At 46.6% G+C, this 26628-nt stretch overlaps 1 protein-coding gene across 3 annotated transcripts in view; it reads right to left on the reverse strand.

Annotated features, from left to right (window-relative positions):
- Positions 1-5634: 5634 nt before the first annotated feature.
- Positions 5635-26628, reverse strand: part of TP63 (tumor protein p63) — a 217083-nt gene continuing 196089 nt past the window's right edge. For 2 of the 3 annotated variants that reach the window (XM_043994855.1, XM_043994856.1), the window contains 4 exons: positions 13575-13732; positions 11127-11271; positions 9626-9719; positions 5635-5931 (listed from right to left, as the gene is read on the reverse strand). In XM_043994855.1, the coding sequence (XP_043850790.1) occupies positions 5635-5931; positions 9626-9719; positions 11127-11271; positions 13575-13732 (694 nt within the window). Of the gene's footprint in view, positions 5932-9625; positions 9720-11126; positions 11272-13574; positions 13733-19809; positions 21186-26628 lie in introns of those variants that run through there. The other variant, XM_043994857.1, reaches the window with a different exon arrangement.

The raw sequence follows: 26628 nt of genomic DNA on the forward strand, positions 1-26628 counted from the left end.
ACAGATCCACCTACAACTGGCAACATCGGATCCTAGAATGTTGGACCTGGCTGGGCCCTATAGAGGCAGCAGGAAACACTTGCTTTGCACTCTTTTTCAGTCCCATCCTGACAAGGACACCAACAAGTCGGGGCGTTGACAGAGGTCTTGTGAACAGAGGTGCTTGGGAAAGAAACAGGCCTCTTTCTGCTGATAAGCTGCTGTTGGGAGGAGGGGGAAGGGGGTGACAGGGCAAGGAGAACCCGGGCGCCTTTCCCAGTGAGGTGTGGGCAGCATGTCATGGAAGAGAGGCACTGCCAACTCAAGAAGTTGTCAGCTGGGCAGCGGTACAAGCGCTCTCCCTTACACGTTTTCTAGGGAGGGAATCCATTGTCAGATCATTTCTTCCTACCATCTCCACTGGACAGGAAGGAGAAGAACAAGGGCTCAGCCTCAATCAGCAGCAGCTGGTGGCAATAAAGCCCTAAACTCTGGCTCCGGGAAGAACCAAGTTCAAATCCTATTGGAGACGTTTGCCAGCTGTGCTTTGGCCTCCATTTTCTCATCCGTAGAATGAGGATAATAATGGCACCTACTTCCCAGGATTGGAGGGAGGGTCCAATGATGTCCTATTTGTAAAGTGCTGTGCAAACTTTAAATCACTTCATTAATATTAGCTGAAAAGAACCTAGGATTTAGAGGCTCTTTCATCCTTCGAAGTGTTACTCAGTGTTGACCCTTGAAGAAGGGTGAGCCTCCCAGGGCTCATACACAACACCATACCACACCACATCCCACACAACACAACACAACACAACACAACACAACACAATGTTGGAAGGGATTTCAGTAGTCATTTAGTCTAATTCCTTCATTTTACCGAAAAGGAAACTGAGGCCAATGGAAGTGAAGACGCTTGCCCAAGGTCATGGCTGGGATTCAAAAGTAGGCTCTTTGTAGCCAAACAGTGGGAAGACATTTGGGTTCAAACTCCCTCTTTGATGCTTTCTGTCTCAGTTCTCTCATCCGTAAAACAAGGGGGTTGCTCTCTCGGGCAGAGGGCTGGAAAAGGCCTCTCAGGGATCTCAGGGCACCACTGCCTCTATTTCTTCAGTGACTCAGACTCTTGTGCCTGGGATGACCCTCCTTCAGTGTCTGATGTTGGATCCCATTGTGATCCAAGGGCCATGCCTCCAGCCTCTAGCTCAACAGTCTCAAGGGTGGGGGGGAGGCTCTCAGTCCCACTTTGGTCTTTCCTTTGTTGGGGGCTGGGCACAATGGGGAAGGTGGTGAGGGGCTAGAGAAAGCAGGGCAGCTCACCATGGATGTTGGGAAGAGAGACACTTTCAGCAATGAGGGGTCCTGGGGCCCCCCAAAGAGTAATTTCCTCAGGATTGTTGATTTCAAGCCTCTTTCTCATTGCCAGCCTTGCTTTAGAGTCAAGCCTATTGATTTCTTCAAGCTTAAAAAAACAGTCAATGGCTAAGTTGAGATGAGGCCATGAATGTCCACAGTGTGGGTTTATCCCTTGTGGGCTCAGTCACACGGCTCCTGGAGATGTGGTAGCAGCTCCCAAGGCCCTGCTCCCAAGGCCCTGCACCCAAGCTCCTCCTCATCTGTCTCCTCTCAGGTAAACTGTCCCTCTCTGTTCACAGCTGGCCTTGTCTTGGCAAAGAGGTTCAGGATTAGTTTGGGTACTTAGTTCCCCATTTCCCCCCTTTTTAGAGACACCCAGACATCAAAAGTCTCTAAGCAACTCTTCAAAGTAATGAACTACAATCTTAAGGTGGGGAAGCTCTCTATAGCTTCCTACAGTCTCCCCACCATGACCTCTTGAACAATCTCCCAGCCAGTGGAAGCATACTCCGGTCCTGCCCGCCTCTCTAACACCCAGCCCTGATCCATCAATGATCCTTTTTCTAACCAGCAGGGCACTGGGCCACTCCATTACCTGCAGTCTCCCTATTCAGATCTCCCCCTCACTCCCATTAGACTATAAGTTCCTTCGGGGCAGGGACTGTCTTGTGGTGTGGGGAAAAAGGTATGCAACTAGAAGGAAGGAATTCCAGGTTCTAGACCCAGCTCCATTAGCCCTTCTACCTCTAACACTGACCACTGGCCTTCTCAGGTAGAAGGCCCTACAGGCACGCTTCTGTGTTGATTGATTCCTACTAGTGTTAGCCGGGAGTCACAGACACACGACTAGACGTGTGCCTTCAGTATAAGGCTAAAGGTTGATAGTGTAAAGATCCCTGCACTTGGACTAAACCTTTGGAACTTTCAAGATTTGAGACTCTTCTCCCACGGAGGAAGGACAGAAGACAAGCAAGCAAGAAGCAGCCATGGTCAAGGTATTTCTTTATTGATATCGTAACCTGATGAACATTCAAGGTTTCTCACACTTGCTCACCCTGAGCACACACAAGAATCAGGAAAAAAAAATATATTTGAAATAAAAAAAATCCAGTATTACACTGATAAGGGGTCTTTTTTCTTCCAAAAACATATTAAAAATGGTATAAAAAAGATGAGACATATGAAACTTTTTTTTACAACAGACAACATAAAAATAAAAAAAAGTTTAACAAATTGTACCGATTAATGCTATGGGCCTCTTAACCGTCCTCCCTCTTGACCTGTGCAGAAACTGGAGGGGATGAGAGGACATTGAGAGACAAAAACATAAATGCATTGCAGAATAAGATGAAATTAATTATCCACCCACAAGCCCAGCACCAAAGAAAACTCTGTTCTTGGTTGGAGCCCTTCTTTAGAAGGGCTAACCCAATCCATGTTTTCTTCAGTTCCTGGGTGTATGAAGATTTTCCCCCTCCCCCAGAACCCTACCCTCCCATTTTGTCCAAGTACTGTGAACTTGTAATGCTTCTGAACATACATACAAAGAGAAGAGACTAGTCCTACCTCCCAGGTATCTGAGCCTAGCCTCGGTTAATGCCAAGCCCAAGAGATGGAAGGTGGACAGAGATCTCTGGATTGGCTATTGGGTTCCAAGTTGCCGTATAGCCAACTCCTCTATGAGAAGAGTATTTCATGATAGGTGCCAACACTCAGGGAAGGGAGGAAGCCATTCCTCTTCCCTGAAAGTGACAAGCAACACCCTGGGCTTGGGTTTTCATAGGCACACGTTGGAGGCCACGGTGCCCTACGGGGCACAGCACCACCTTGAAATATAGGACTCACTCTCCCTGGTGTGAGAACATCACAGGCACTCATTGTCTGCTCATGCTCAGCCACCTCACATCAGGTAACAAACTACTTGAGAGCTGCAGAATTCAGGCACTCTATGGCCTTTCCCACACACACACAAAAATCATTTACAAAGAGGGTTTAATCTGTGGTTCTGGAAGGTCCAATATCCCAAGATGAAAAAATAAAAATTAAAAAAAAATCCCTAATTAAAAAAAAAACACCATACATTTTTCCATAAGCACACAAAAGTATATACATATCCTTTATACACAAACTTCCTCTGTTGTGTTTGGAGCCTTGGAAGCCCTCCCTTGGACTTTTTCCTTTGTTTGCAGAAGGCAGTTTAATGTGCAGGGACAGCTTGACTGTAAACCAAGAGAAATTGCACAACAGAGAGAAACTAGGAGCTGATAAGATTCATACAGAAAGATGGGTTTTGAAAGTTCATCTTTCCCAATAAAATGGAGTGCCTAAAATGGCACTTCTGAGATGGTGCTGGGGTTGGGGGAGGGCTTGGTCTCACCAGTGGAGGGGAGTCTTGCTGGGTTTTCAACCAGGCCAGTATTGATCATCTCTGTTGGAAGGACATCGAAAGAAAGGCTGAGAGCTTAGCCAATGCTTAACTGCTTTTTCAAGGTATACATCAGCTTTTGCTGATTCATAATCAGCGGGAAAATTCAAGAGATGCTGGTGGACAAAATGTACTGCCATGAATGAAGTCATGAAAGGTAGGCCACCTTGTGTAAAAAGAAGCCCGGGACAGGCACTCTGAAGAGCACATTGCAGTGGGCTAGGCATGCATTGTTCCTGATCAGAAGGGTTCCAGAACATTGAACTAAAGAATAGACATGTCTTTCTACATCCTAGGAAGGAGGGTGTGAGCAGTCCCAGGATATTTCAAAGGAGAATGACTAGACTTTGTCTTTTTAAGGGATTGCTTGAAGTTAAGTGTTCTGGCTCAGTAGACACTCCATAGGATTGGCTCATCCCAGAGAGCTCTGCTGAACTCCCTTTAAAAAGTTCTATGCCCAGAACTTCCTGGTAGGGCCTGAGAAAGTGTCATCAGTGCTGATCTATCCCTCCCTGGCAGGGAGTAAATTCTGGGGTCATTGGGAAGTGGAGGTATCATTTTGGGAAACTACAGCTGAATTACAAGAGAAACTTCAGAGCTGAAGCTTTTGCTAATAAGGAGCAAGAAAAGAAGGTGAATTCTGCATAGCCTGAGGTGGATGCCAGATTTCTGGGGCCTGGGAAATGTCATCTCTGAGCACTGCCCCGCCCATCAGAGAAGATCAGGTGAATTGGGATCATGGTAGTAGGGAGTTGGGGGGGGGACGGTCCTGGGAAGAAATTAGATAAGGCAAAATGAGGACCAACCTGGGGAGGAATAACGAATGAGCCTGGCCATATTTGGCACCACCAGAGACATAGCCTGTTTCCTTTAAGGTACTTAAAAAAAATCTCCATTATAGGAAATAACTTTAATTTGCCTGAAGAGGTTCCTTGCAAGCCTAAAGATATTTACATCCCAAACAAAGACCACCCTCCTTAGAACAGGACAGAACATTGACCAAGCAAAGGCTGCTAACACCTATGGTTGCTGGGAGTGGGGGTAGCTGATTAGGGGATTTTTAGGTGCCCCCACCAGTAGTGTGGTCTCAATATGTGGATGTAGGCACAGCCCAGAGTCCCAAAACAGGACACCCCAACCCCAGGGACCATGGGACCTTAGCATGGCATTAAGTCAACAGGTTAACAACTAGGATTTAAATCTCAGCTGCTTATTTGGTTAATTATTTTGCTATTGGAGATGGAGAAGAGCTATCCAGAAAGGATTTTTTTAGGAAGGAAAAATAAAAGATAAAAATTAATTAAGTGCAACTCAACTTCCTTTCCTTTAAATTATGAGAACACCTCCTCCCCAACCCAAATATATATAATATATACACATACATATATATATATATATGTATATATATATATATATATATATATATATATATATATATGTGTGTGTGTGTGTGTGTGTGTATATATATATATACTATACCATGTATCTATATAGCATCTTGAACCAAAGACTCAGTTACAACCAAGGATAGCATATAAGCTGTGCCAAGAGGGTCTAGGAAGCATATTCCAAGAACCCAAAGCAACAACATAGGTTCCCCCCTGCCTCTTCCCCACACCATCTTCCATCCTGTGATGGCCAGAAAAGGGAGGCCTAGAAGCTGGAACTAATGAGAACCCGAAGACTGGGCAGGGGGCCTACCCTGCTCAAGCAAGCATTGACTTTCTTCCTATCATGAGGAGATCAGATGGAGAAGATGAGGGACGAGAGGCTGGCCTCAGAGAGTACTTGGACATCCAGAATTGCAGTGGGGCTGGGGAAGCTGGAGGAGAGTTTGGGAAGGAGAGCAGGCGGGGGGCTGCCCCCTGCATCGGTCACTCCCCTTCCTCCTTAATGCGCTGCTGCTTGTTGCGACGAGCATCCATGTCAAAGTTGAAATCATTCCAGTCTTCCCGGGGAGGGAAGGAGATGGTCTGGCGGAGTGTGAAGCGGACAGCATCAATGACCCGCTCGCCCCGCGTCTCACTGGAGCCTACGCTGACAGTTGAGGAGCCACTAGGGGTCCGCAGCAGGTGGGGAGGGGAGGAGAAGTCATGGAGCTGCCGGTGGTCCAGGATCCCCTTCCAGATGGCGTGTCGGAACTGCTCTGGGATCTTCAAACTTGCCAGATCCTACCGGGGAAGAGAGCAAATTGGTAAACTGAGGCATCTTGGCATCATAGACTTAAAGCTGCCCTGTACCTTGAATTCTATTTCATGAAAATCTTTTATTTAACAGAAGAGGAAACCATAGCCCAGAAATATCAAAGGACTTATCCCAGGTGACCTCTCTAGACAGAGTATAAAGCAAGATTTGCACGCAGATCTTCTTGGCTCCAAGTCCAATATTCTAGCCACCACGTCATGTTGCCTCTCAAGGGCAAAGATGCAGGCTCTCTCTTAGGTTCTATCAAAGGGTGAGTGACTCAACAATCCTTGCATTGTGCAGGGAAGGTTGGCTGTTTACCGAAAGGCTTTGATGCTGGTGCTAAGGGAGGGAGTAGTCGGATATCAGTACGGCCCTCAGACATCGAATCGTAAGGTACGAAATAGCAACAACAAAGCGACTCCACAAATAGGCAAGGGAGGCAGCATCAGCAACAAAGCAGTCCCTCCAAGGCCCCTAGAATTCTATTCAGTTAAGCACAGACCAACAGCCAGGAAATCCAACTGGATTCCATACAAATCAGCATTTAATTCAGATAGGCTGCAGATCTTCTCCTTTCCCCACCCGCTGTCGTATCACATCTTTCCTTGAAGGTTAACTCAAGGCTGGATCAGGAGATAAGAGACAGATCTCAAAAGGACCTCGGAGGTCACCTAGTCCAACTCTTTCAAGTGACATTTTAGGAAACTGAGGCCCAGAGCAGGAGACTGATTGGTGCAACAGCGTCCAAGCAATACATGGCAGGGCTGCAATTTGGAACTAGGTCTCAGGACTTTAGCCCTGGGTTCTCTCCTCCATAGTACGGTTGTCCTGATGGTTGTGTACGAACTGATCACTGAAAGCTCATGGTGCTACCATCTTATTTTCTTAGACTTCTTCGACCCTAGGTTCTCAGATTCCTCCACTACACACCCCTGTGCTGGGAAATGGTAAAAAAAAATACACGGACTATGGCAAGGATACTGAGAAACCAGAAAGGATGATCAGAGGCCTTCAGAGGAGGCCACATGGAAACCGAGGTTATTTCACTGGCAGGACATTATAATAGACTGTCTAGAAAAGAGGGCAAAGACTGGGTCTGTTCAGACCCAGAGGAGAGAACTAGGAATAATGGGGAGAAGCTGTAGGGAGCTAGACTTTGGTTGGTTTCAAACATTAACTAACCAACCATTAGAGTTGGACAGAGATAGCTGGGAAGGGGGAATGACTCTGCCCACAGCCTCCATGGGAGATCTTCAAGGAAAGGCTGTAAAGAAGCAGTAAGACTGCTTACTGCATTGTTAGCCCAATGGACTTTTCCATTTGCACGCTCTGTGCCTAGCACAATGCCTGGAACACAAAATGTCCTTTGAAGAGATGTGTCTTGATTGGGTCATAGATGGAGCTCTGTACAAAATGGAGAGACACTCTAGGCTGTGTCCCCAAATATTTAACAGGGCAGGTGGAGGCGGGGCAGAAAGAGACATTAGAACAATGAGAGCTGCTGTTTCTCTGTCACTGTAAAATATGTGCACAGGACCGGGCATACATTATCTTCTTTTACAGATGAGTAAACTGAGGCTCAGGGAGCTCAGGGTCATACAATGCCATGTGTCAGAGGCAGGATTCTAACCCAGGCTGTCCTCACTCCAAGTCTCATACTCAATCTAGCAGTGCAGCATTTCTTCAAAAGTGCTGTAAGGAACGAAGTGACTGTCCCCTACCTTTTCAAGTTTATTTTGAGCTATTTTTCCACAGGCAAATAAGGTTAAATGACTTGCCCAGAGTCACATAACTAGTATCTGATGATGGATTTAAACTCAGCACTTCCTGACTCCTGGCCTGGTGCTCTGTCCCCTGAGCTGCCTAGCTGCCTCACTGCCTCAATTTCCTTAATTATTAAATGGGGATAGTAGTAGCCCCTACCTGCCAGGGTTGTTGTGAAGATCAATTAAAATATTTGTAAAGTGTTTGGCACATAGTAGGTGCTTAACAATGTTTATCCCCTTTTTTTTCCTCCCTCATCAAATCATAGACTTATAGCTTGAAAAGGTAGTAGAAGCTGTTTAGTCCCACCCCCTTATTTTACATATGGGAGGATTTTTTAAAAATTACCTTGTTATTTGAGATTAATTCAAGGCAAATGGAAATACAATGGGACGTGCTGCCCACATTTTAATTTTAATTGTGTCTTTTTAGACCTAACCTCCACTTCCTCTGTCTTAGAGCAGCGTCAGGGTTGACTTGGATGGGAGCTGAGGGCAGGGCTCCAGACCTTCTGATTTTTGAGGGTCAAGGTTGGGGATAATGAAGCCATTGCTTCCCTTTAGTTTTATTTTGTTTCTAAGGCAGCATCCAAAGGAGGAACTTCAGCTTTCCCAATCCTTGGGGTCCAGCGGGCAGCAAATTGAGGACAGCCTGCCCTGCAGAAAATGCTGAGGCCTCAACAGCCCAACACCCCAACAAGGAGCCCAGTGCAGGAAAAAAAAAGGCTATAACCAAGTGAGCAGCAAAGAAACCAAGGAAGAGAAACCAGAGAAAGCAAGGCAGCTGCCCTCCCACCCAGCCTCCCCTTCAAGTAATTCATCTTGATTTGGGAAGGTTAGACCCTTTCATGTAGCAGAATCCAGGCGGTGGAGTGGCCACAACGTGGGACCTATGGAACTAGAAGTAGCAACGACTCAGAAGAGCTGGTACTTTGGGGGGAACCGTGCCTTGATCTCTGCTTCCTTTGGCTTAATGTCCAGCTCTTTCACATACTCCATTGTCAGTGGCTCCAACTTTAAGTGAGAATTCCACCATTTGTTTCCTCTCTCTCTCTGGCTCTCTGTCTCTCTCTCTTTATCTCTTCTCTTTTCTCTCTCTCTCTCTCTCTTTCTCTCTCTCTCTCTCTCTCTCTCTCTCTCTCTCTCTCTCTCTCTCTCTTTCTCTCTCTCTCTCTCTCTCTCTCTCTCTCTCTCTCTCTCTCTCTCTCTCTCTCTCTCTCTCTCTCCCCTGCCCTTATTAAAACAAAAAACCAAAATGTTCCTTGTGTTTTCTGCTGCTAGACTATAAGCCCCATGAGGACAGGCACTTTTTCATTTTCTCTCTGTACCCACATGTCCAAGTGCAGTGCCTAACACATAGGATATGCTTGGGCCATGAATTCCTCTGGGAATATAAGCTCTATGCAGGTGGGGATCATCTCCTCTATTTCCCAGAGGGGCCTAGTACAATGTTCTTGCACCTAAGTAGGACCTTGGTAAATGGTCAAGGAGGATTGGCTATTGAGCCAATGACAGGTAAAGCATGCTGCTACATAAAAGTGGAGTTGTGAGTTTTAGACTTGAAGTCAAAGGATCTGGGTTTAAATCCTGCCTTTCAGACCAACCAGGCAAGTCTCTTGGCCTCTCTGACCCTCAGTCTCCTCATCTGTAAGATAGAGATAATAATAATGCCTACTTTACAAAGCTGTCATAGAGCTCACTTGAGAGAACACACGGAGCACTTGGGGAGTCTTAAAGTTCTCTACCAGTGGGAGTTGTTAGTAGTATCATTTATCATCATTATTATATTGCTGACTCAGTGGAAACGCTCCATGAGAAAGTGGGGACACTATGAACCCCAAAACACAGGTGGTATGTGTCAGAGGGAGGGTGGAGCAGGAGACAGAGCTGAGAGGCAAGGCTAACAGTTACTTACATCCATGGAGTAATGCTCAATCTGATAGATGGTGGTCAGCCCCTGGGTCGTGAAATAGTCCAGACAGGATGAGCAGCCCAACCTCGCTAAAAAACTGCAGGGGGGAGAGGGGGGAGGAAGGAGGAAACAGAAAACGAGAGTTCACCCTGACTGCTCCGACCAGAAAAGGGGAACCCCAACCTTCTACCCTCTGGTGACTGCTCTTGGGGAGGGCGAGCAGAGAAATCCATGAGGTGGAAGCCAGTCAATGATTCTGGATGCAATTCCAGCCCAGGTTAACGGGCACCAAGGTCAAGTATTGCCTGACCCTGCATGGAGAGAGCCTTCAGGAAACCCGCTCCCCTCTAGAGGTGACTCTGCCAGGAAGCTAGAGACTGCGGCAACACAGGGTAGCTCAACTAGATGAGGCCAATGCCTTCATCTTGTTCCTCTTCCTAATGGATAGGGAGGCAGCACACGATGGTGCAGAGAGAGAGAGAGCTGCTGGCCTCGGAGCTAGGAAGACTTGGGTTCCAGACCCACCTCTGACACATTCTGGCTGTGGGACCCTGGGTAAGCTCCCTACCATCTCAGGGCTCTAGGTGATCTTCATTGGCAGAGGGAGTTTCCTCCTCTGGGATTCCTCTAGCTAAGCAATGTCCACATTCTTCTCCTATGCTACCATACAACCCGGTCCCAGCTGGCTTCGAGCTGTGAGCAGTGAAGATGGATGGAGAGGAAAGGGAGCAAGCCAGCAAGGGGAAATCAATGCCCTTTGAGGAAGCCCATCCCCAGCTGCAAACTGACCATAGGGACATGGGGAGGCGCAGTGGAGAGTAGCATGGAGAAGCCACGTCCACACATCCAGTTCATCCATCCATTCATCCCAAATGCTTGTCGAATGAATAAATGAAAATGAACACATCGATATGTGCCACCTGTCCATCTTTCTAGTCTTCCTTTACCTGTGTACTCCGGGATCCAGGGACTCTGGCTCCCAGGCTGATCCTCAGACAAAGCCCTCTCTGGACCCCCTTAACACTCCCTTTGTGGATGCACCCCTATTCAACCTGCCTAGACCTCGTTTGTACAGAGCGGTGTCTCCCCCATTGCCTCCTAAGCTCCTGGAGAGCAGGGATTGTCTTTGTCTTCGTCATTCTTCACTTCCCCTGCGCTTCTAATAGCGCACTTAAGAATTGCTTGTAGTAAGCACTCAAGATTGCTGACCCACCCAGAATCTCATCCTTTCAAAGCAGGATCAGGTGAGTTTTCTCTAACTGATCTGTCCTGGATGGCAGCAGACAGACTCAGGGAAGGAGATGCCACTCCTGAACCAAACAGCTGTTACAATGGCCAGAACACAGAAGACACTTAATAACGGCTTATTGATTTGGCAAATTGGCATAACTGTCTCTCCATTAGATCTGCGTCCATGGACGTGATCCTCAAGGTCCAGCCAGTGCCCCACCCACCCACGGCCCTCCCAGGGACACCTGTCAGAAGGGAGAGGCTGGGTACTCACCTGACAATGCTGCAGTCGGTGGGGTATGGAGGTGGGGGTGTGCAGTGGGATGTAGATGGCATGGAGAGGGTAGGAGGCAGGGCCTGTGTGGGGCTGAGTCCATTCATATCTCCAGCCATTGGCATGTGTGTGCCCATCATAGGAACTAGTAAAAGAAGACAGAGAGAGAGGTTGATGGGATCACATTCTAGACTGGTCTCCCCCTCTTTCTCATTCGACTGGTGAGGAAAACTGAGGCCATGGGAAGAAAGTAAGTTAGGCTTGTCGCTCATCAGGGAGGAAAGGGAATACACATTTCTATAGCACCTATTATGTGCCACAAATATTATCTCACTATCTGAGATATTCCTAAGCCACCTAGCCTACCTCTCTCATTATAGAAGAAATGGAGTCCCAGGATTTTGAAGCTAAACTGTATCATGCACATAGTAGGCATAAAAGGTAGAATTTGAACCCAGGTGCTCTAATTGTGAAATCAGTGTTCTCCCTCGCCCTCAACCTGACTGCATCATACCATCAGACACCACTCCGGTCAGGTACCCTTGTGAACCCAACGGACAACTTTTGACTAGTTTTGGGACTAGGCAAGGTATTGATAGAGCTTTAAATTAGACAGAGGCTCCCAGTAAAAGCAGGGAGTCTCCCAGACTCCACAGCCGATGCTCTTTCCCCTGCTCCATGTTGCATAGACAACCGCAGCTGGAAGAGCCTGGAGCCCAAAGCCCCTCATTTTTCAGATGAGGAAACTGAGGCATGAAGGGGTTTGGGATGGGGTGCAGCACTCAATAGGAAATCAGAGACCCTGAGTTTGAACCTTGCCTCTGCCTCTTTCTATCCCTGTGACCTTGGACAGATCCAGCCTAGGGGCTTTGTACAGAGTGAAAGGGCTGGACTCAAAAGCTGTCTCCTGTTTGCCTGTGGTGGGGTGTCCAGTGAAATCCTTGGGTGCTGGGGCCGGGTGAAGGGATGACGAAAGCAGGGATCTTGGGCATCTGCTTCCCCATTCCCCATCTCTCCCCTGTGGGGGACCAAGCTTTCTCACGGTCCTTCTCCCCCTCAAACAGAGCATCCTGGAGAAGCCAATGAAGCCTGAGGGATCCCCTTGACCTCTCAGTACACCTATCTTGGGCCCAGCTTCCCTCTGTCCTTATGTGAGGTGAGGACGTGAGAAGACTGATATCATGATAATGTTGAGTGTACACCATGGCAGGGAAGCCAGAAAGAAATTGGCCCAAGCCCAGGGGAGGTAGCTTATCATGATGGCAGCCCCAGGTCTTAGCTATGATGAGCGGAAGACTTAGGACGGGACCCAGGTACCTTGGCACCTAGCTCTCTTCCTACATGAAGCTGCTTCTTCTATTCTTCCTTCAGTTCCCTCCCACATGGCTAAACTTCTTTTACCCACTCCTCTTCTATCCAAAGGGGCGTCCTTGAAGGTGGGCCTTTGGCCTTTGGGATCAGGGCAAGGGCCCCTTCAAATAAAGATAATGGTGCCTTAGGGGAAGTTAGCTGGCATAGTAGATAAAGCACTGCCCCTGTATTCAGGAAGACCTGAGTTCAAATCTGGTCTCAGATACTTTCCACTTACCAGCTGTATGATGCTAGGGAAATCACTTAACCCTCATTGCCCTGCAAAAAAAAGGAAAAGAAAAGAAAAGAGAAGGGAAGAGAAGAGAAGGGAAGAGAAGAGAAGAGAAGAGAAGAGAAGAGAAGAGAAGAGAAGAGAAGAGAAGAGAAGAGAAGAGAAGAGAAGAGAAGAGAAGAGAAGAGAAGAGAAGAGAAGAGAAGAGAAGAGAAGAGAAGAGAAGAGAAGAGAAGAGAAGAGAAGAGAAGAGAAAGAAAGAAAGAAAGAAAGAAAGAAAGAAAGAAAGAAAGAAAGAAAGAAAGAAAGAAAGAAAGAAAGAAAGGAAGGAAGGAAGGTGATGGTGCCTTGAGCTTTTTCTGGCTCAAGTGGGAATAAGCCACCTAAAGTGAGGGATAGCTCACTTATATCCCAAGCTTTGAATTGGTTTTCTCTGAGGGATTTAGGGAAAAACAAAGAAAAGCAACAAAAGAATGAAAATGAAGCTGAGATCCTGAGAATAGAGAGTTGCAAGTGGGCTCAGGAGGACCTGAGTTTGAATCCTGCCTCTCACACTGGTGAGCTGCTCTCCGGGGCTCAGTTTCCTTGCCTGCAAACTGAGGTTGAGCTACATGCCTTCTAAGGTCACTTCCTCCTCTAAAGTAAGATCTTGAGACCCTAGGGAGTTACAACGGATGCCATCAGTGTTGGTGGCAGGAGTGCTCACGGAGGCCAAGATTAGTCCTTCAGGGTGTGCGGCCTCCAATCACAGCCACCTCTCTTGGTCCCCTTGTCCACACCAGCCCCACTCCCTAAGCATATTTCAGAGCCCTCCTAAGGAGGACAGTGCTCAGTGTGCTCCTGACGATGCCAGGAGAAAGACTCACTGTTGGCTCCCATGCCGTCAGGGATGGCCGTCGGGGTGAGGGCATTGCGCTGCTGGGGGTTGATGAGCTGGCTGACAGAAGGGAGTTTGTTGATGCTGTTCATCTTGCTCAAAGGTGGGGAACTGGTGCCGTATGAGGCCTGCGACTGCATCGAGGTCCTGGAATAGAAATGCAGGCATGAAGAGAGGCATGAGAGGAGAAGCCAAGGCAGGGCATGAGAGGAGAACAGGGCACTCCCAGGCCCCGTGAGTCCTGCTAGTGGTGTGATGGGACTCAGGCCAGGGGCCATCCTGGGCCTGGTGTGGGAGAGCACACACCAGCCCCTTCTGCTCATCTAGAAGACAGCTCCCATCTGGAATGACCCTCTGATGAGGAAGGTGGGGGGCCACCAGATGAGAACCAGGGATGCAGCCAAGTGCACTCTCTGCTCTTCCTGTTGGGAAGTCCTCAGAGCCCCAGGTTGTAGGATCTACTTAGGGTCAGCGGCACCAAATCTTTCCCATCAGCTGTTCTCTATAGCCCGCCCCCTTCTGCAGTTGGTAAAGTCACCCAAAGCCCAAATGTGATGGTAGCAATAAGGGCACAGACACACTGAAGGCTTAGGAATGACGCAAATATGTCAATGCTGTCTGCCAGCCAGGGCATCCTATCAGAAGCTCCCCGTGTGATGCAAAACATGCAGAAAATAGCTGGGGTAGCCAACCTCTTTGGGCACTCGACAGCATCTTCTGTGGCCATGTGAAGGTCTTAAGCTGAAACCCAGCTTTCTCAAGCACTATGCTCTAGGGTCTTGAAAAATCATTCTGGAATACTAAGAGCTTCTCTCCCCAGGAGAGTGGCTGCCTCGGTGGCTTCCCCAGAAAGGAGACAGAAAAATCTGCTTGTCAGCCTCCCTTTCTTCCAATCTCCAGCTTTTCTCTCTCAGTAATGAGCTCCATATTTTTGGCATTTCTCTGTTTGACTGGGATCCCAGACCCCTGGCTAGTGGAGTGAGAAAAATCACAGCAGCTCCGTTTTCTGTGAAGCTGTAAGGCTTACAGAGCACACTGGATGGATGACTTTATTGACACATACTGGTAAGTGTCAGAAGAAGGGCCGCTGACTTCCAGTCCAACATTCTTTCATTCTGCCTCAACTCCCCCAGAAGACCTTTCTTCCTAAAGTATATGGTATTGGATTAAGGTCCCTGGCCTGCAATTTAATCAGAGGTCAGGAGGTCAAGAATCTGTCCATCTTCTGCTTCCCTTTCCTAGCCCTCTGGCTTTGTTCTTATGGTTGGAGTAAACCGGAGGTCAACCTTCATGGGAGATTCATCTGAAAGATTGAAATCTTCAAGAGCATTGGGCTTGGAGACAGGAAAACTCGGGCCTGAATCCGCCCTCTGATACTTAGAACTATGTGATCACAGGCAAATCATTAAAGAGCTCTGGGCTCCATAGGTATTAACCTACAGGGTCTATTGTACAGTGTTTGGACTTAAAGTGCTTTGCAAGCCTTGATATAAATATCAGTTCTTATTCTTTACACCTATAAATGTATATGTTACATTAGCACATATATTAGCAGATGGTAAAAGTGATTCCAGTTTTAAGAGACCAAGTTATGACCAACAAGAGTTTTAATGGCTTCCCACATATTGCCAGCCAGCGCCGGTTCTGAATAAAAGTCCCGGTGATAAACACTGTGTGTGTGTGTGTGTGTGTGTGTGTGTGTGTGTGTGTGTGTGTGTGGCGGGGAGGGGGCGGGGGGGTCGCTGTGAGACAAGGGATCTCAGAGCCTTCCTAGTCTACCTTCTCATTCTACAGGTAGGAATAGTGAAGGACTGACAGGTAAGGGGCTTGGCGGTCAGGATTCAAACCCAGTGCTCTTTCCACAGTACCATACATTGGATAGGTTGGCGGGCATTGGTAAGCGATAAGGAGTGTTATTTGGATGGGGTTGTTCTTTCACTGAGCTACAAAGGTCATTCTAACTTTTAGAAGACCAGTTTCCATTGGGATTGGACAAGGAGTCATGTTTGTAACAGGCATTTTTAACCTTTCTTGTATCATGGGCCCCTTGGGCTGTCTGGTAAAACCCACAGGCCCCTGCTCAGATGTGTTGTTGTTGTTGTTGTTCAGTTGTTCTTCGTGATGCCGTGGACTTGTTTGTGGGGTTTTCTTGGCAAAGACACTGGACTAATTGATTCATAATTGAAGGAAATGCCAAATTCCGGTTGGAGGTTAGTGAACAGTAAAGATGCATTTTCCCTCTCCCAAGTTCATAGCCCTCTTGAAATCTTTTCCCCATATCTGCATACATATCCATGTATGGAGCTGAACAGCCTCCCAGTGTGCCTGAAAAACAACCTGGCTTTATGGCTCGGAGGACGACCTCAGAGCCAGGAAGACCGGATTTGAGTCGTACCTACTCATCCCTGAGCTGACTTTCTAGGTGTTTTCTCTCCTTCACTTGTGGGTGATATTGGAAAAGCTTGACAAGAATGGATTTGGGGATCATCCTGACAACATCACCCACACCCTGCCGTGACAAGACAAGAGTCAAAGGAAGCCTCCAGGATACCAGGAGCTCAGAAACAGGTTACCTCAGAACAAAGAAAAGGAGACCCCGATAGCGCAACTGTGAAATTGGGCCACACAGTTGCACCTCTGTAGCCTCGCAAGTAATGAGCTCTCCATCACAACAGGGACTGGATAAGCACTGCTGGATAGACTCCTGACTTGAGGAGTGGGGAAGTCAATTACCTCAAAGGTTCAATAACTCTTAACAGCCATGGACCCAGGGGAATTGGGAAAGAATGACCAGGGGTGCCACAAACCTTATCCCATAAACTCCTGAATGCCATATAGGCCCACAGGGAATCCAGGAAGGAGAATATGTGGGTGGGGGTGGCAAGTAGGGATTGTAGAAAATGCTTAGATACTGTCAACATGTTTTGTTTTGTTTTTAAGTTAGCCGAAGCATTTTTAAGAGGTGGAGAAAAGCAGGAATCCTGAATGTGTCACCCTGAAGATAGAAAGGAGATGATTCAAGGGTTGGGCAGGGAGGGAGAGAAAGGTGAGAAACAGAAAGTGAAACAGAGAGATATGGAGAGGGAAGAGATAGAGATGGAGATAGAGAGACAAAGACAGAAAGAAAAAGAGAGAGAGGGAGGGGGAGGGAGGGAGGGGGAGAGAGAGAGAGAGAAGGAGGAGGAGGAGGAGGAAGAGAAGGAGAAGGAGAAGGAGGGAGGGACAGAGATGGGGAGAGAGAGAAGTCAGAAAGGGCTCCTTCACTCTAGGAGTGGCAAGGCTAGAAATAGTAGTGGCATTATGAGTACTTCAAACGTTGCAGTAGGAGTCCAGCTGAGCTGGACAGGAAGACAGCCAATGACCATTTCTTAGGCAAACTCAGTGACTGAGTTTAGGGATGGGAGCCCCTTGTGCCTTGGGAGGCAGTCAGAAGCTGCCTAAAGGCAGAGGGGCTGGGTGGCTCAGGTCCCCAGGATCTGGAAGAATGAAAGGAAATATGAGATCTCTGCTTTCCATGGGTGGGGGAGGGGGATGCAGATGGGGAGGGTGGATGATGGGACTTTCCCCTAAGACAACTGGGCATTTCCGCCATTTTAACTCAAGGACTTTTGGTGAATGAATTAGGTAGAGATATGGAGTTGCATGAGGGAATCTTTCCAGCTGGAGGAGCAAACCATGACTGACATCAGCATCCTGACAGAAGCTAGGAGGGAGGGAAAGAAGGAAAAGGACTAGGAGGCATGAAAAGAAAGTGGGGAGGGGAAGGGGGAAGGAGGAAAGGATAGGAAGAAATGAGGGAAGGAAGGGAAAAAGGATAGAGGGGAGGAAATGAAGGAAGGAGGGAGGGAAGAAAGGAGGAATAGAATGTAGAAAGAAAGGAAGGAAATGAAAAAAGGAAGGAGGAAAGGAAGGGAAGCAGATAGGGAAGGAAAGAAGATAAGAGGAAGAAAAGGTAGAGAAAGGAAAGGAAGAAGGGAAGGAGGGAGGGAAGAAAGGAGGGAGGGAAGGAAAGAGAAAAGAAGGGAAGAGAAGGAAGACAGAAGGGAATTGAAAAAATGGAGTAAGGAAGGAAAGGGGAGGAAAATAGGGAATGGAAGGAGAAAGGATGGAAATAAAGGATTGAGGGAAAGGAGTGGAATAATCTAATTAGGGACAGGGAAAAGCTGGGAAGGAAAAGAACACAAAGTGAGCTTTCTTGGGGTATTTTGCAGGTGAAATTTCAGAGATTTTAGAGAGCCTCCCTGTGAAAATACACACACACACACACACACACACACATATACACACACATACACATTCTCACACACATATTCACCAACACATTCACACACACACACACACACACACACGCACATGCACACACACAAACACACAGCCGACACCTTTCCTACCATTTGGTTTGACTGGTGCTTGAAAGTCTACAACCAGAGGGTGGTTACTTGGGCATATGACTTCTTGATTCCTGCCAAAATTAGTTCCAATTGTCCCAGGAAGGTAAATTATAAAATCTTATGAGCCATTGACACCGGAGTCGGGTTGAGTTTGTGAGACCCTTTCCTGAGAGCAATACGGATAAGTGGAAGGTGGTAAGAGGAGGCCAGTCCTACACATCTGAAGAGGACAAGGAAGGGAATCCCACTGAGGGTTGGTAGTTTGGGATGAGGAAGACGGGGCAAGGAACAAAGAAAGAAAAAAGCTGGAGTTCCATAAAGGACCCTGAAATCCTTTCCAGTTTTGCCCAAGGCAGTCTCTCCCTTCCTTGGTACAATTCTTGCCCCAGATCTCTCTGCTGCACCCATGGAGAGACCGCCATGGCTTTCTTTCCAGGGTTTAGTTTCCATTCATCTTTTTTTTTTAGTGAGGCAATTGGGGTTAAGTGACTTGCCCAGGGTCACACAGCTAATAAGTGTTAAGTGTCTGAGGCCGGATTTGAACTCAGGTCCTCCTGACTCCAGGGCCGGTGCTCTGTCCACTGCGCCACCTAGCCGCCCCTCCATTCATCTTTAACAAGCCCATTTTGTCTTTCCCAGGTCTTCGGCAGAAGGTCACAATTGAAACCTTGGCTAAGATTAAGGGTGAAAAGGACAAAGCGCAGACCTACCTCAGAGGGATTTGAGAAGGTCGATAGAGTGACTGGAAAAGGGACATAATAGAATGAGGGCCCTCTGCATTCACTGAGGTCCCATCCTCAGCATATATACTGCTTTGTCCTTAGCAGCCAGGCCCAAGGCACTCAGCCAAGCTTGTGAGAAAGCCAAACACATATAGGAAATGTCTATTGGTGCAATGACCATATGTGAGCATAGTCGTTTTGTTATCAACTTTTGACTAAAGATCGATCACCAGTTAACCTTATGTTAACAAAGACCAGGTAGATCAATGAATGGAGGGTTTCATTTATATGTCTCTTTTAAAGGACGAGTCCTTGGGACTCTAAGATAGCAGTGGACATAGGCCACTACATAAAAGTATTGGCTGAGTTAGGATCTGAGATGTGGGAGAAAATTAAAAAGGATGAGTAAAATCATATGAGAAAATATAAACTTGCACATTTTCTTAAAGAATTTTCAAGTAAAGCCAAGGTTTTTTATGTACGAGGACTTTACTCAAGGTTGGGTTGCTTACTCAAACAAAATCATCCTAAGATAAATAAGGAGAGAGTAAGAGAGCACCCCATGGCCCTTGATGAATCTAAGGCACCTGGGCAAGATGAACTTCATCTTGGAGACTGGAAGAATTGATGGATGTGATGGCTGAACCACTCACTGACAGTTGTCTTTGGGGAGGAAATAAAAAGCCAAATTAAAACAACTAAAATTTATATCGCAGGGAGAAGAGAAGAATGTCTACTATAGGGCATTCAGTACTTTCTGCTAGAGGCCAGAGAGTTTAACTTCAATTTCTGGTAGTCTTCTAAAATGTAATATTGACAGGATGGTTCAGTATTGAGAGGCAGCTTGAGAGAAGGGTAGATAGAATGGGGGACTGTGAGTTAGAAAGACCAGAGGTCGAATCCTTGGGTGAATCAGTGGCTTCTCTCAGACTCAGTTTCCTCATTTCCAAAATGAGGGACCTCTGAGCTCCTTGCTCAGCTCTGGATCCTTGACTTTTAACAGTCTGATGTTTCTAGTATTGACATGGTAAGGAAGAGAGACAGCAAAGAAATCCTCAAGATAAACCAAGATGCAAAAGTTTATTGAAAATGAACAATCACACATCTGATAGCAACAGCCTCACAGGACAGCTCTGCATTTGACACAAAGCAACTAGCTGGGGATTGAAAAGAAGCAGGGACTTTGTTTGAAGCCCCCAGGGATTCCTTATTTAAAACATCTTTAAAATGTATGAGAAACATGGAGATTCTTTAAACCCTTGCTCACTTCAAGTTTAAAAAGAAAGCTAGCTTTTCCACACCCTCTAGAATAGGAAGGCGTTTGATTCCTACGGAGGGATCATTTTTCAATTTGTCAACACACAAAGCTTCCTGGGAAAATATCATCAGTCAATATCCAATATGTATCTGGCTTAATGGGAGGACCAGGAAGCTCTACTCCCAATTCAACTGACCCATTTCTATTCAGAATAGGGTCTTTAGACCCTCCATCATAGAAACAGCTTGGGACAGTCATTAGGACAAGTGACTGGCCAACCCAGGGCATTATGGCTCCAGAAATTGTCCAGCCCTCCTTTTCAACAAAACCTCAGACTACACTTGCTCAACTTGGGCTGTTAAAAAACAAAGTAAAACAAAATTTGAGGAAAGTCTTTCAAAACCTAGGTGGAAGAAGATTGTACACTAAAGAAGACCCAGCTAGGGAGCACCAGGCCCTTAAGGATGCCTCCTGGGACCCCCAGACCAGGTAAGGAGGGAGGGCATCAAGATGCATCTTTTCTCAGGGATAGGGGTTAGGACACAACACCTAAGCAATTTTCGGTCATCATTGCCTCTCTGCCCAGTGGGGCTGTACTCTAAACCTCCTAGTTGGCTTCTGCTACCATTGTACTCCATGACCAACATTAGACAGGCCAGACTGAAGCTCTCAGGCACTGGCTGGATATTTAGACATAGAACAATGAGAACATTTGAAAAACGTGGTTTTTCTTCCTCTTTGAAAAAGGCTTTTAAAAGATTGAGACCAGCTCAAAAGCACCCAAGTTTATGTCACAAACAGGACAGAAGGTAACAGAAAAGGGTTCCACCAAATATTGTACATTGTGGTGCCTGGCCAACCAATGCCAGCTCTCCAGCTCAGAGGTCGGTCAGTCAGTCAGTCAGTCAGTCAGTGAACACTGTTTTCTGGGTGCTGGGATCTGCAGGAAGTATCTTTTGGGGTAGAATTTTGAGTCCCTTCAGGAGCTCATTTTCACTAGTGGCTCGGGGTCTCGGAACCAAAGTGCTCTCCACTCCTGCTTCCCAGGGCTGAATGAATGACACAGACACACACCACCCCACCCCACACTCCATGAGGCAGAAGTGGTGGTGTTTTATGGGTACACTGATGGGTTTGGGGGGTTGGAATGTTTAAAGAAGACGTCGGATTGTTTCGGAGCATCTCTGCAGGGCTCCATGAGTTCATTCCTGAAGCAGGTGGAAAGGAGACTGCAGAGAAGGAACCAGAGAAAAGAAAAGATAAAGGCTTAGGACCGTGAAAACTGATTTCTAAAGAAAACAGAAAGCCATGTACCTCCTACCTTCATGACCACGGTATGGGAAGGGATGAAGAAATCTCCCTAGGCCCTCCCCCCAGGAGACTCGGAGAACTGTTGGCAAGTGCATGGAGAAAAGCAAAAGGGGGAGATTTAATAACATACAAAGTGTCATCAGCCTCAATTATTCCACCTTCTATATTAAAGATAATTGAGAAGGCCTGGACCAGAGCCGCGCACCAAAGCCTGTGAAGAAATCAGGATCTTATCTGTTTGTGGGCTATGTCATCACACCATCCTTAGCTCTCCTTAATGAGCAGTCTATTTTCCCAGAAGAAGGTGGAGAAATCTTCCTCAGAAAGGGCTTAATCCCCTTAGTCACTTTGTTGGCTGACCCTGCTCCGGATCATCCCAATACAAGCAACTTCTGCTTACTGAAGGCAGAAGGTGAGTGTCCCAAGTGTGACAAAGTGCCGTAGACTAGCATTTGCCTAGAAAGACCAAGCGGCCTTTTAAGCCTCCCTTGGTCATCGTTTGTCTCTCATAAAGACTCTAAGCAAAGTTGGGGGCGCTCTGGCTGGCTGCTGAGAACTGAATTCACTTCAACCAATATTTCTCAGACATCCACTCTGAGTAAGACACTCACAAGGAAATCCAGTGGTGGTCCCGAGAAGGGAGATTGCTGAATTACTTCCAGAAACTGGAGGACTTTTCCTGACTGTTGAGAGATCCAAATACAAGTCTCTTCTATGACTTTGTTGAGTTAAATAAAAGTTGTCCTGGATCCAAAGGCCTAACAGAATTCAATGCTCAGAAGGCCAGGATGTTTTCCTCACAACACTTTCATAAGTTATGTCTACTGTCGCTGGCTCAGGACAACAAAGAGGGAGAATTCAGTGGGTTTTCTCTGGACTAGTCCGTGGGCTTCAGTGCTCTTTAATGCTACACTTCAGAGGAGTTTCCTGGAAATCTTTGGTATTTCAGAGTCTCATTTTTGCCTGTTGCCTGGAATGGTGGTTTTCTGGAAATATAGAAGCCCACTATGATAACATTGAAAGAGGCTCCTTCTTGCCCCAATATCCAAAGTAGGGTTCAGAGTAAGAAGCTCTTAATGTGAAATCAGAGACCAGGGTATATAGCCCATGCCCATGCCAACCTTATACTGCTCCGGTGACTTTGGCAAATGCATTTGGCCTCTCTGGGTCAATGTCACCTCAACTCTGAGAGAATTCCAATAGATGAGCTCTGGGATCCATTCCAGCTTGGTATCTGGGATCCTATGGCTCTGTCCCTCTAGCTTCAAACTTAGGATCTTATGACCTCAGAGACTAGGAATAGCAGACTTAGAAAGGACAGGACAGTGAAAAATCAAACAGGCAAAACTAAGGAGAGCAGAAGTGTCTGGCTGGAGGATTCATACTTCTGTGATTTCACAACCCTAGGGAACTTCTAGAATGGAAATCCTCTCCATTATCTAGCTATTACTAGGATAAGCTCTAGGGAATTGCTTGAGGCACTAAGGATAAGTGACTTTCCCAAGGTCACTTAAGCTCATAAGTGTCAAAGGCAATATCATAACCCAGGTTGTCTGTTTTCTCAAAGATTAACATTCTATCCGTTAATGCAATTCAAATTACTGCTGGATGGAGGCCCCCATATCACTCAAATAACTAATAGAAGGTCCCTAAGATGATGTCTAATGTTCTCCTATGCTAATGGATCAGAGGCTTCATCAAGATGGGCATTCAATCCAAAAATGCAAATTGCAGCTCATGCAGGCCTCTTGGTCCTGCCTAAGTCTTGCTCCATGTCCTCCTATAAATGCTGTATAAGAATGAAACACATACAACTACCAAGCCAGTGGTCATGAAGATATTAGAGGGGACGAAGAGACAGCCAAAAAAAGACTAAGAGAGAGAGAAAAAAATGTTATGAAAAAGAGAATGAATGATCAAGCAGAGAGAAAACAAGGCAGAAAAACGAAGTGAGGTAATTACATGGCAAATATTGCACCACCACCTAGGAGAAAATATGCTCCCTCGCCTCTCCCTTCCTTAATGTAATGACTAATTTCTCTTCACTTAAAAGGGGGGCACAGAACTGATTTCCTTCCAGAACAAAAGCAGTATTATTTCTCCTAAGGAAATTGCAGGCTATTACAGTCATTTTCCAAGCTGATTTATTCTTTTCAAATGGCTGTCAAAGAATTAGATTTCCATATTCCTTGCTCTAGTCATTTGTGACACCTTTGGGGGATTTACATGAAAATGGAACAGCTGGAAAAAATGATCTCCCCAAAAAGAGCCTCCACAGTATGTTTCTTAGAAATTGGCATTGAGCATCAGAGATGCGCACGGAGAGGCCCCTGACACACGGTACACGCCGATGCCAGCAGATTCAGCAGGTCACACGGTGGGTTAAACGCCCATGCTTACAACCCAAAGAGTGAACATTAGTTTGTCCATGCCAAGCAAACCATATAATTCCACGTCAAGCCATTGATTTCTGCTACTGAAAGCAAGGCCACACATACAACAAAGCCTCAGGTGCACACAGCCTAAAGGTCTCATCCCTTTCCCTTCACTGGAAAGCAATGTTTTTCAACGAGGTGTGAGCTTTTGGAAATTCCCCCTTTCTAGGAACCTGGTTCTCCCAGCCAGGCAATGAGACCTCAAGCCCTCCAGCTGCTCCCATTCCTCAGGCAGGAGGACACTGAGCAGAGAGGCCTTTCCTTCAGCCCAGCTCTTCCCTCTCGGCTGTAAAAGTCATCTCCCTCTTCCTCTTCCTCCTCTCACGGATCTGAACTATCCCTGCTCCCATTTAGAGTATTCAATGTCTGCGGGATCTTTCACATGCATGACCTCCTGTGAGCCCAGTGCAGTGGTTATCAGCATTGGACAGATAAGGACTGAGGTTGGCTTTGCTGTCTCTGGGTCCCTGCGCTAAACCTCACTGTGTCTCTGAAAGACTCTCTTCTCTACCCTCCTTCCTTCCTTCCTAGTACTCCATATAGTGAGAGTTCCCATTTTTCTAGTGCTTGAAGATATCCAAAGTTCTTCTCTCTACTTGGAAAGGAGCGCGTGGGGGTGAGCAGAGGGGAAAGGGCAGAGGGCATACACACAGTGGGATATTATCACATGCCCTCCAAAAGCTAAGGAAAGCTTCAGGGACTCAGGGATAAGGTGGTCTCCAACCTCCAGAAGGCCTGCCCAGGTTTTTAAGCCTGAATGAGTTTTCCCAATAATGTCCAGACTTTGGCCAGAGATCTTTCTCCAGAGGCTGGATTCATCAACGGGATTTTGTTTTTGTTTTTATTTTTGTTTTTGTGAGGCAATTGGGGTTAAGTGAGTTGCCCAGGGTCACACAGCTAGTAAGTGTCAAATGTCTGAGGCTGGATTTGAACTCAGGTCCTCCTGACTCCAGGGCCCGTGCTCTATCCACTGCACCACCTAGCTGCCCCCATCAATGGGGTTTTGTTTGGGATAACCAGGGGAACCCTTCCCCCTTCCTCCATTCAGAAAACCACTTCTGCTCCAGCGGGGAGAGGTTTGGGTGCATCTGCTGCTGAAATGTGACTTTGGAAATTCTTCCTTGGGCTTTTTCAAGCCTGGCAGGGAGTCCTTTGAGTTCTCAGAGCCCAGGATCTAACTGCCAATGAACTCCCAGGGAACCAAGGCAGAGAGTTGAGCTTGGAGAGAACCAACCAACCACAAGTGTGGTCATAACTCAGGGCCTCTGAGCCTGGCTCTCTTCCACTGGGGGCCTCAGGGGGTTTCCAGAAGCCTCTCTGTTACCTGGCAGGCACCGCACGTAGTAATTAAACAGGGCAGCTCTGTCAGCAGCCCAAGGTCTCAGTAAATCTCCTAAAGATGCTGTTTTGCTTATCTCATCATGTCTGTAATGATAGATTCAATTGTGTCTGCTAACCCCAGCCCCCAAGATACAGGTGAGTGAGCTTGAACAAGAAGCTTGCTCTCTCTGTCCCTCAGTTTCCCTATCTGTTAAAAGGAGGTGATTGGGGAAAAAACGATTACTCAGGTTCTTTCTATCCTCAAAGATTTTGTAATTCTATATACTCAGGGTGAGAAAGGACAAAATAAAAAAATAAGCTGGAGAGAGAAAGGAGGGAGAGAGAGGGGAGGGGGGAAAGAAAGGAGAGAGGAGGGGAGAAAAGAAAGTGAGAAAAGTGTGAAAAGAAAGAGGAGAGATGAGAAGAAAATAGAAGGGGGAAAAAGGTCAAAAGAGGAAGAGGGGGAGAGAGCAAGGAGTGGAAGGGGAAGAAAGGAGGGAGAAGGAAGAGATAGAAGATGGGAGGGGGAAAATGAGATGTAGCATCATACAGCAAAATAATCCCTAATCTAGACCCCATTTAATTCAGATTAAAACTTCCATTTTAATCTCTGCTCTCATGATGACTAGCTGTGGGATTCTGGGCAAGTCACACAGCCTCACTGATCCTAAGCTTCCCTGTGTAGAAAATAGAGCCAATACCTTTAACAACATACTTTGCTTTGCCAAGTTTATTGACTTGAGGCCGGTTGTGATATACTGGATGCATATATTTTTATAAGCCCAGTTATAACAACTCAGGGTAATAAGTCCCCGGGTCCAATGGATTAAGCCAAAGCCTGGGAGGTTGGAAACTCAACTTGTAAGTAAGTCATGATCTTTTTGCAAGGGTTCCATGCACTAAAGTGACTAAACAAAATTCTGTCTAGCTAGCCTCCTCAGTTAAATTTGGCCAACGATTATCTGTCTAGTTTGTGGTAAAACTCAGTGAATCCTATTTGAACAGCTTATCAATGGGCACCAATTTCTTCATAAAGACCAGCTTGGTAGAGCAGGCATAAAAATAGTCAATTATTGGACAATGTCTGCTCAAAAGAGTTTGCATTTCTTACAAAGGAGGATGAATGAATATTCATTCCACTCTTCTCTATAGGCCAATAAGCTAGCTCACTTCCCAGGGAGTAGAAAAAACAATTAACAAACTCAGTAAAGGTGCTTCTGTTTACACTTATATTATCAAAGATAGTGTTCAATTGCCTCAGGCAATATACTTATTATTCTTTGCCTTGAGGTAAACAAAACTCGGGTTTGAATTTCACAAGTTGTCTGTATAATCCTCTTCTCACTTGCAGCAATTCACTGAAGGGATTGGCCCAGCCTAGGCTCCCAAAGTTCAGATACTTGATATCATCAAGGGACAAGGCCTTGACCTGGCAAATGAGGATCCTTCCCAGCTCATGGACAAACAAGATCCCAGTTCTGGAATTGGCTTTCCCTACTCTTGGCATTAGCTGTGCATCTGCCTCTTCTTAGCCTTTGGCTATGAACCATCTGTAAGAGTCTCGAAGACAAGTGCAAATTCATGGCATGGGAGGCGTTGTTATCCG

Source organism: Dromiciops gliroides, chromosome 3 (genome assembly GCF_019393635.1).
Source record: "Dromiciops gliroides isolate mDroGli1 chromosome 3, mDroGli1.pri, whole genome shotgun sequence".
NCBI lineage: Eukaryota > Metazoa > Chordata > Mammalia > Microbiotheria > Microbiotheriidae > Dromiciops > Dromiciops gliroides.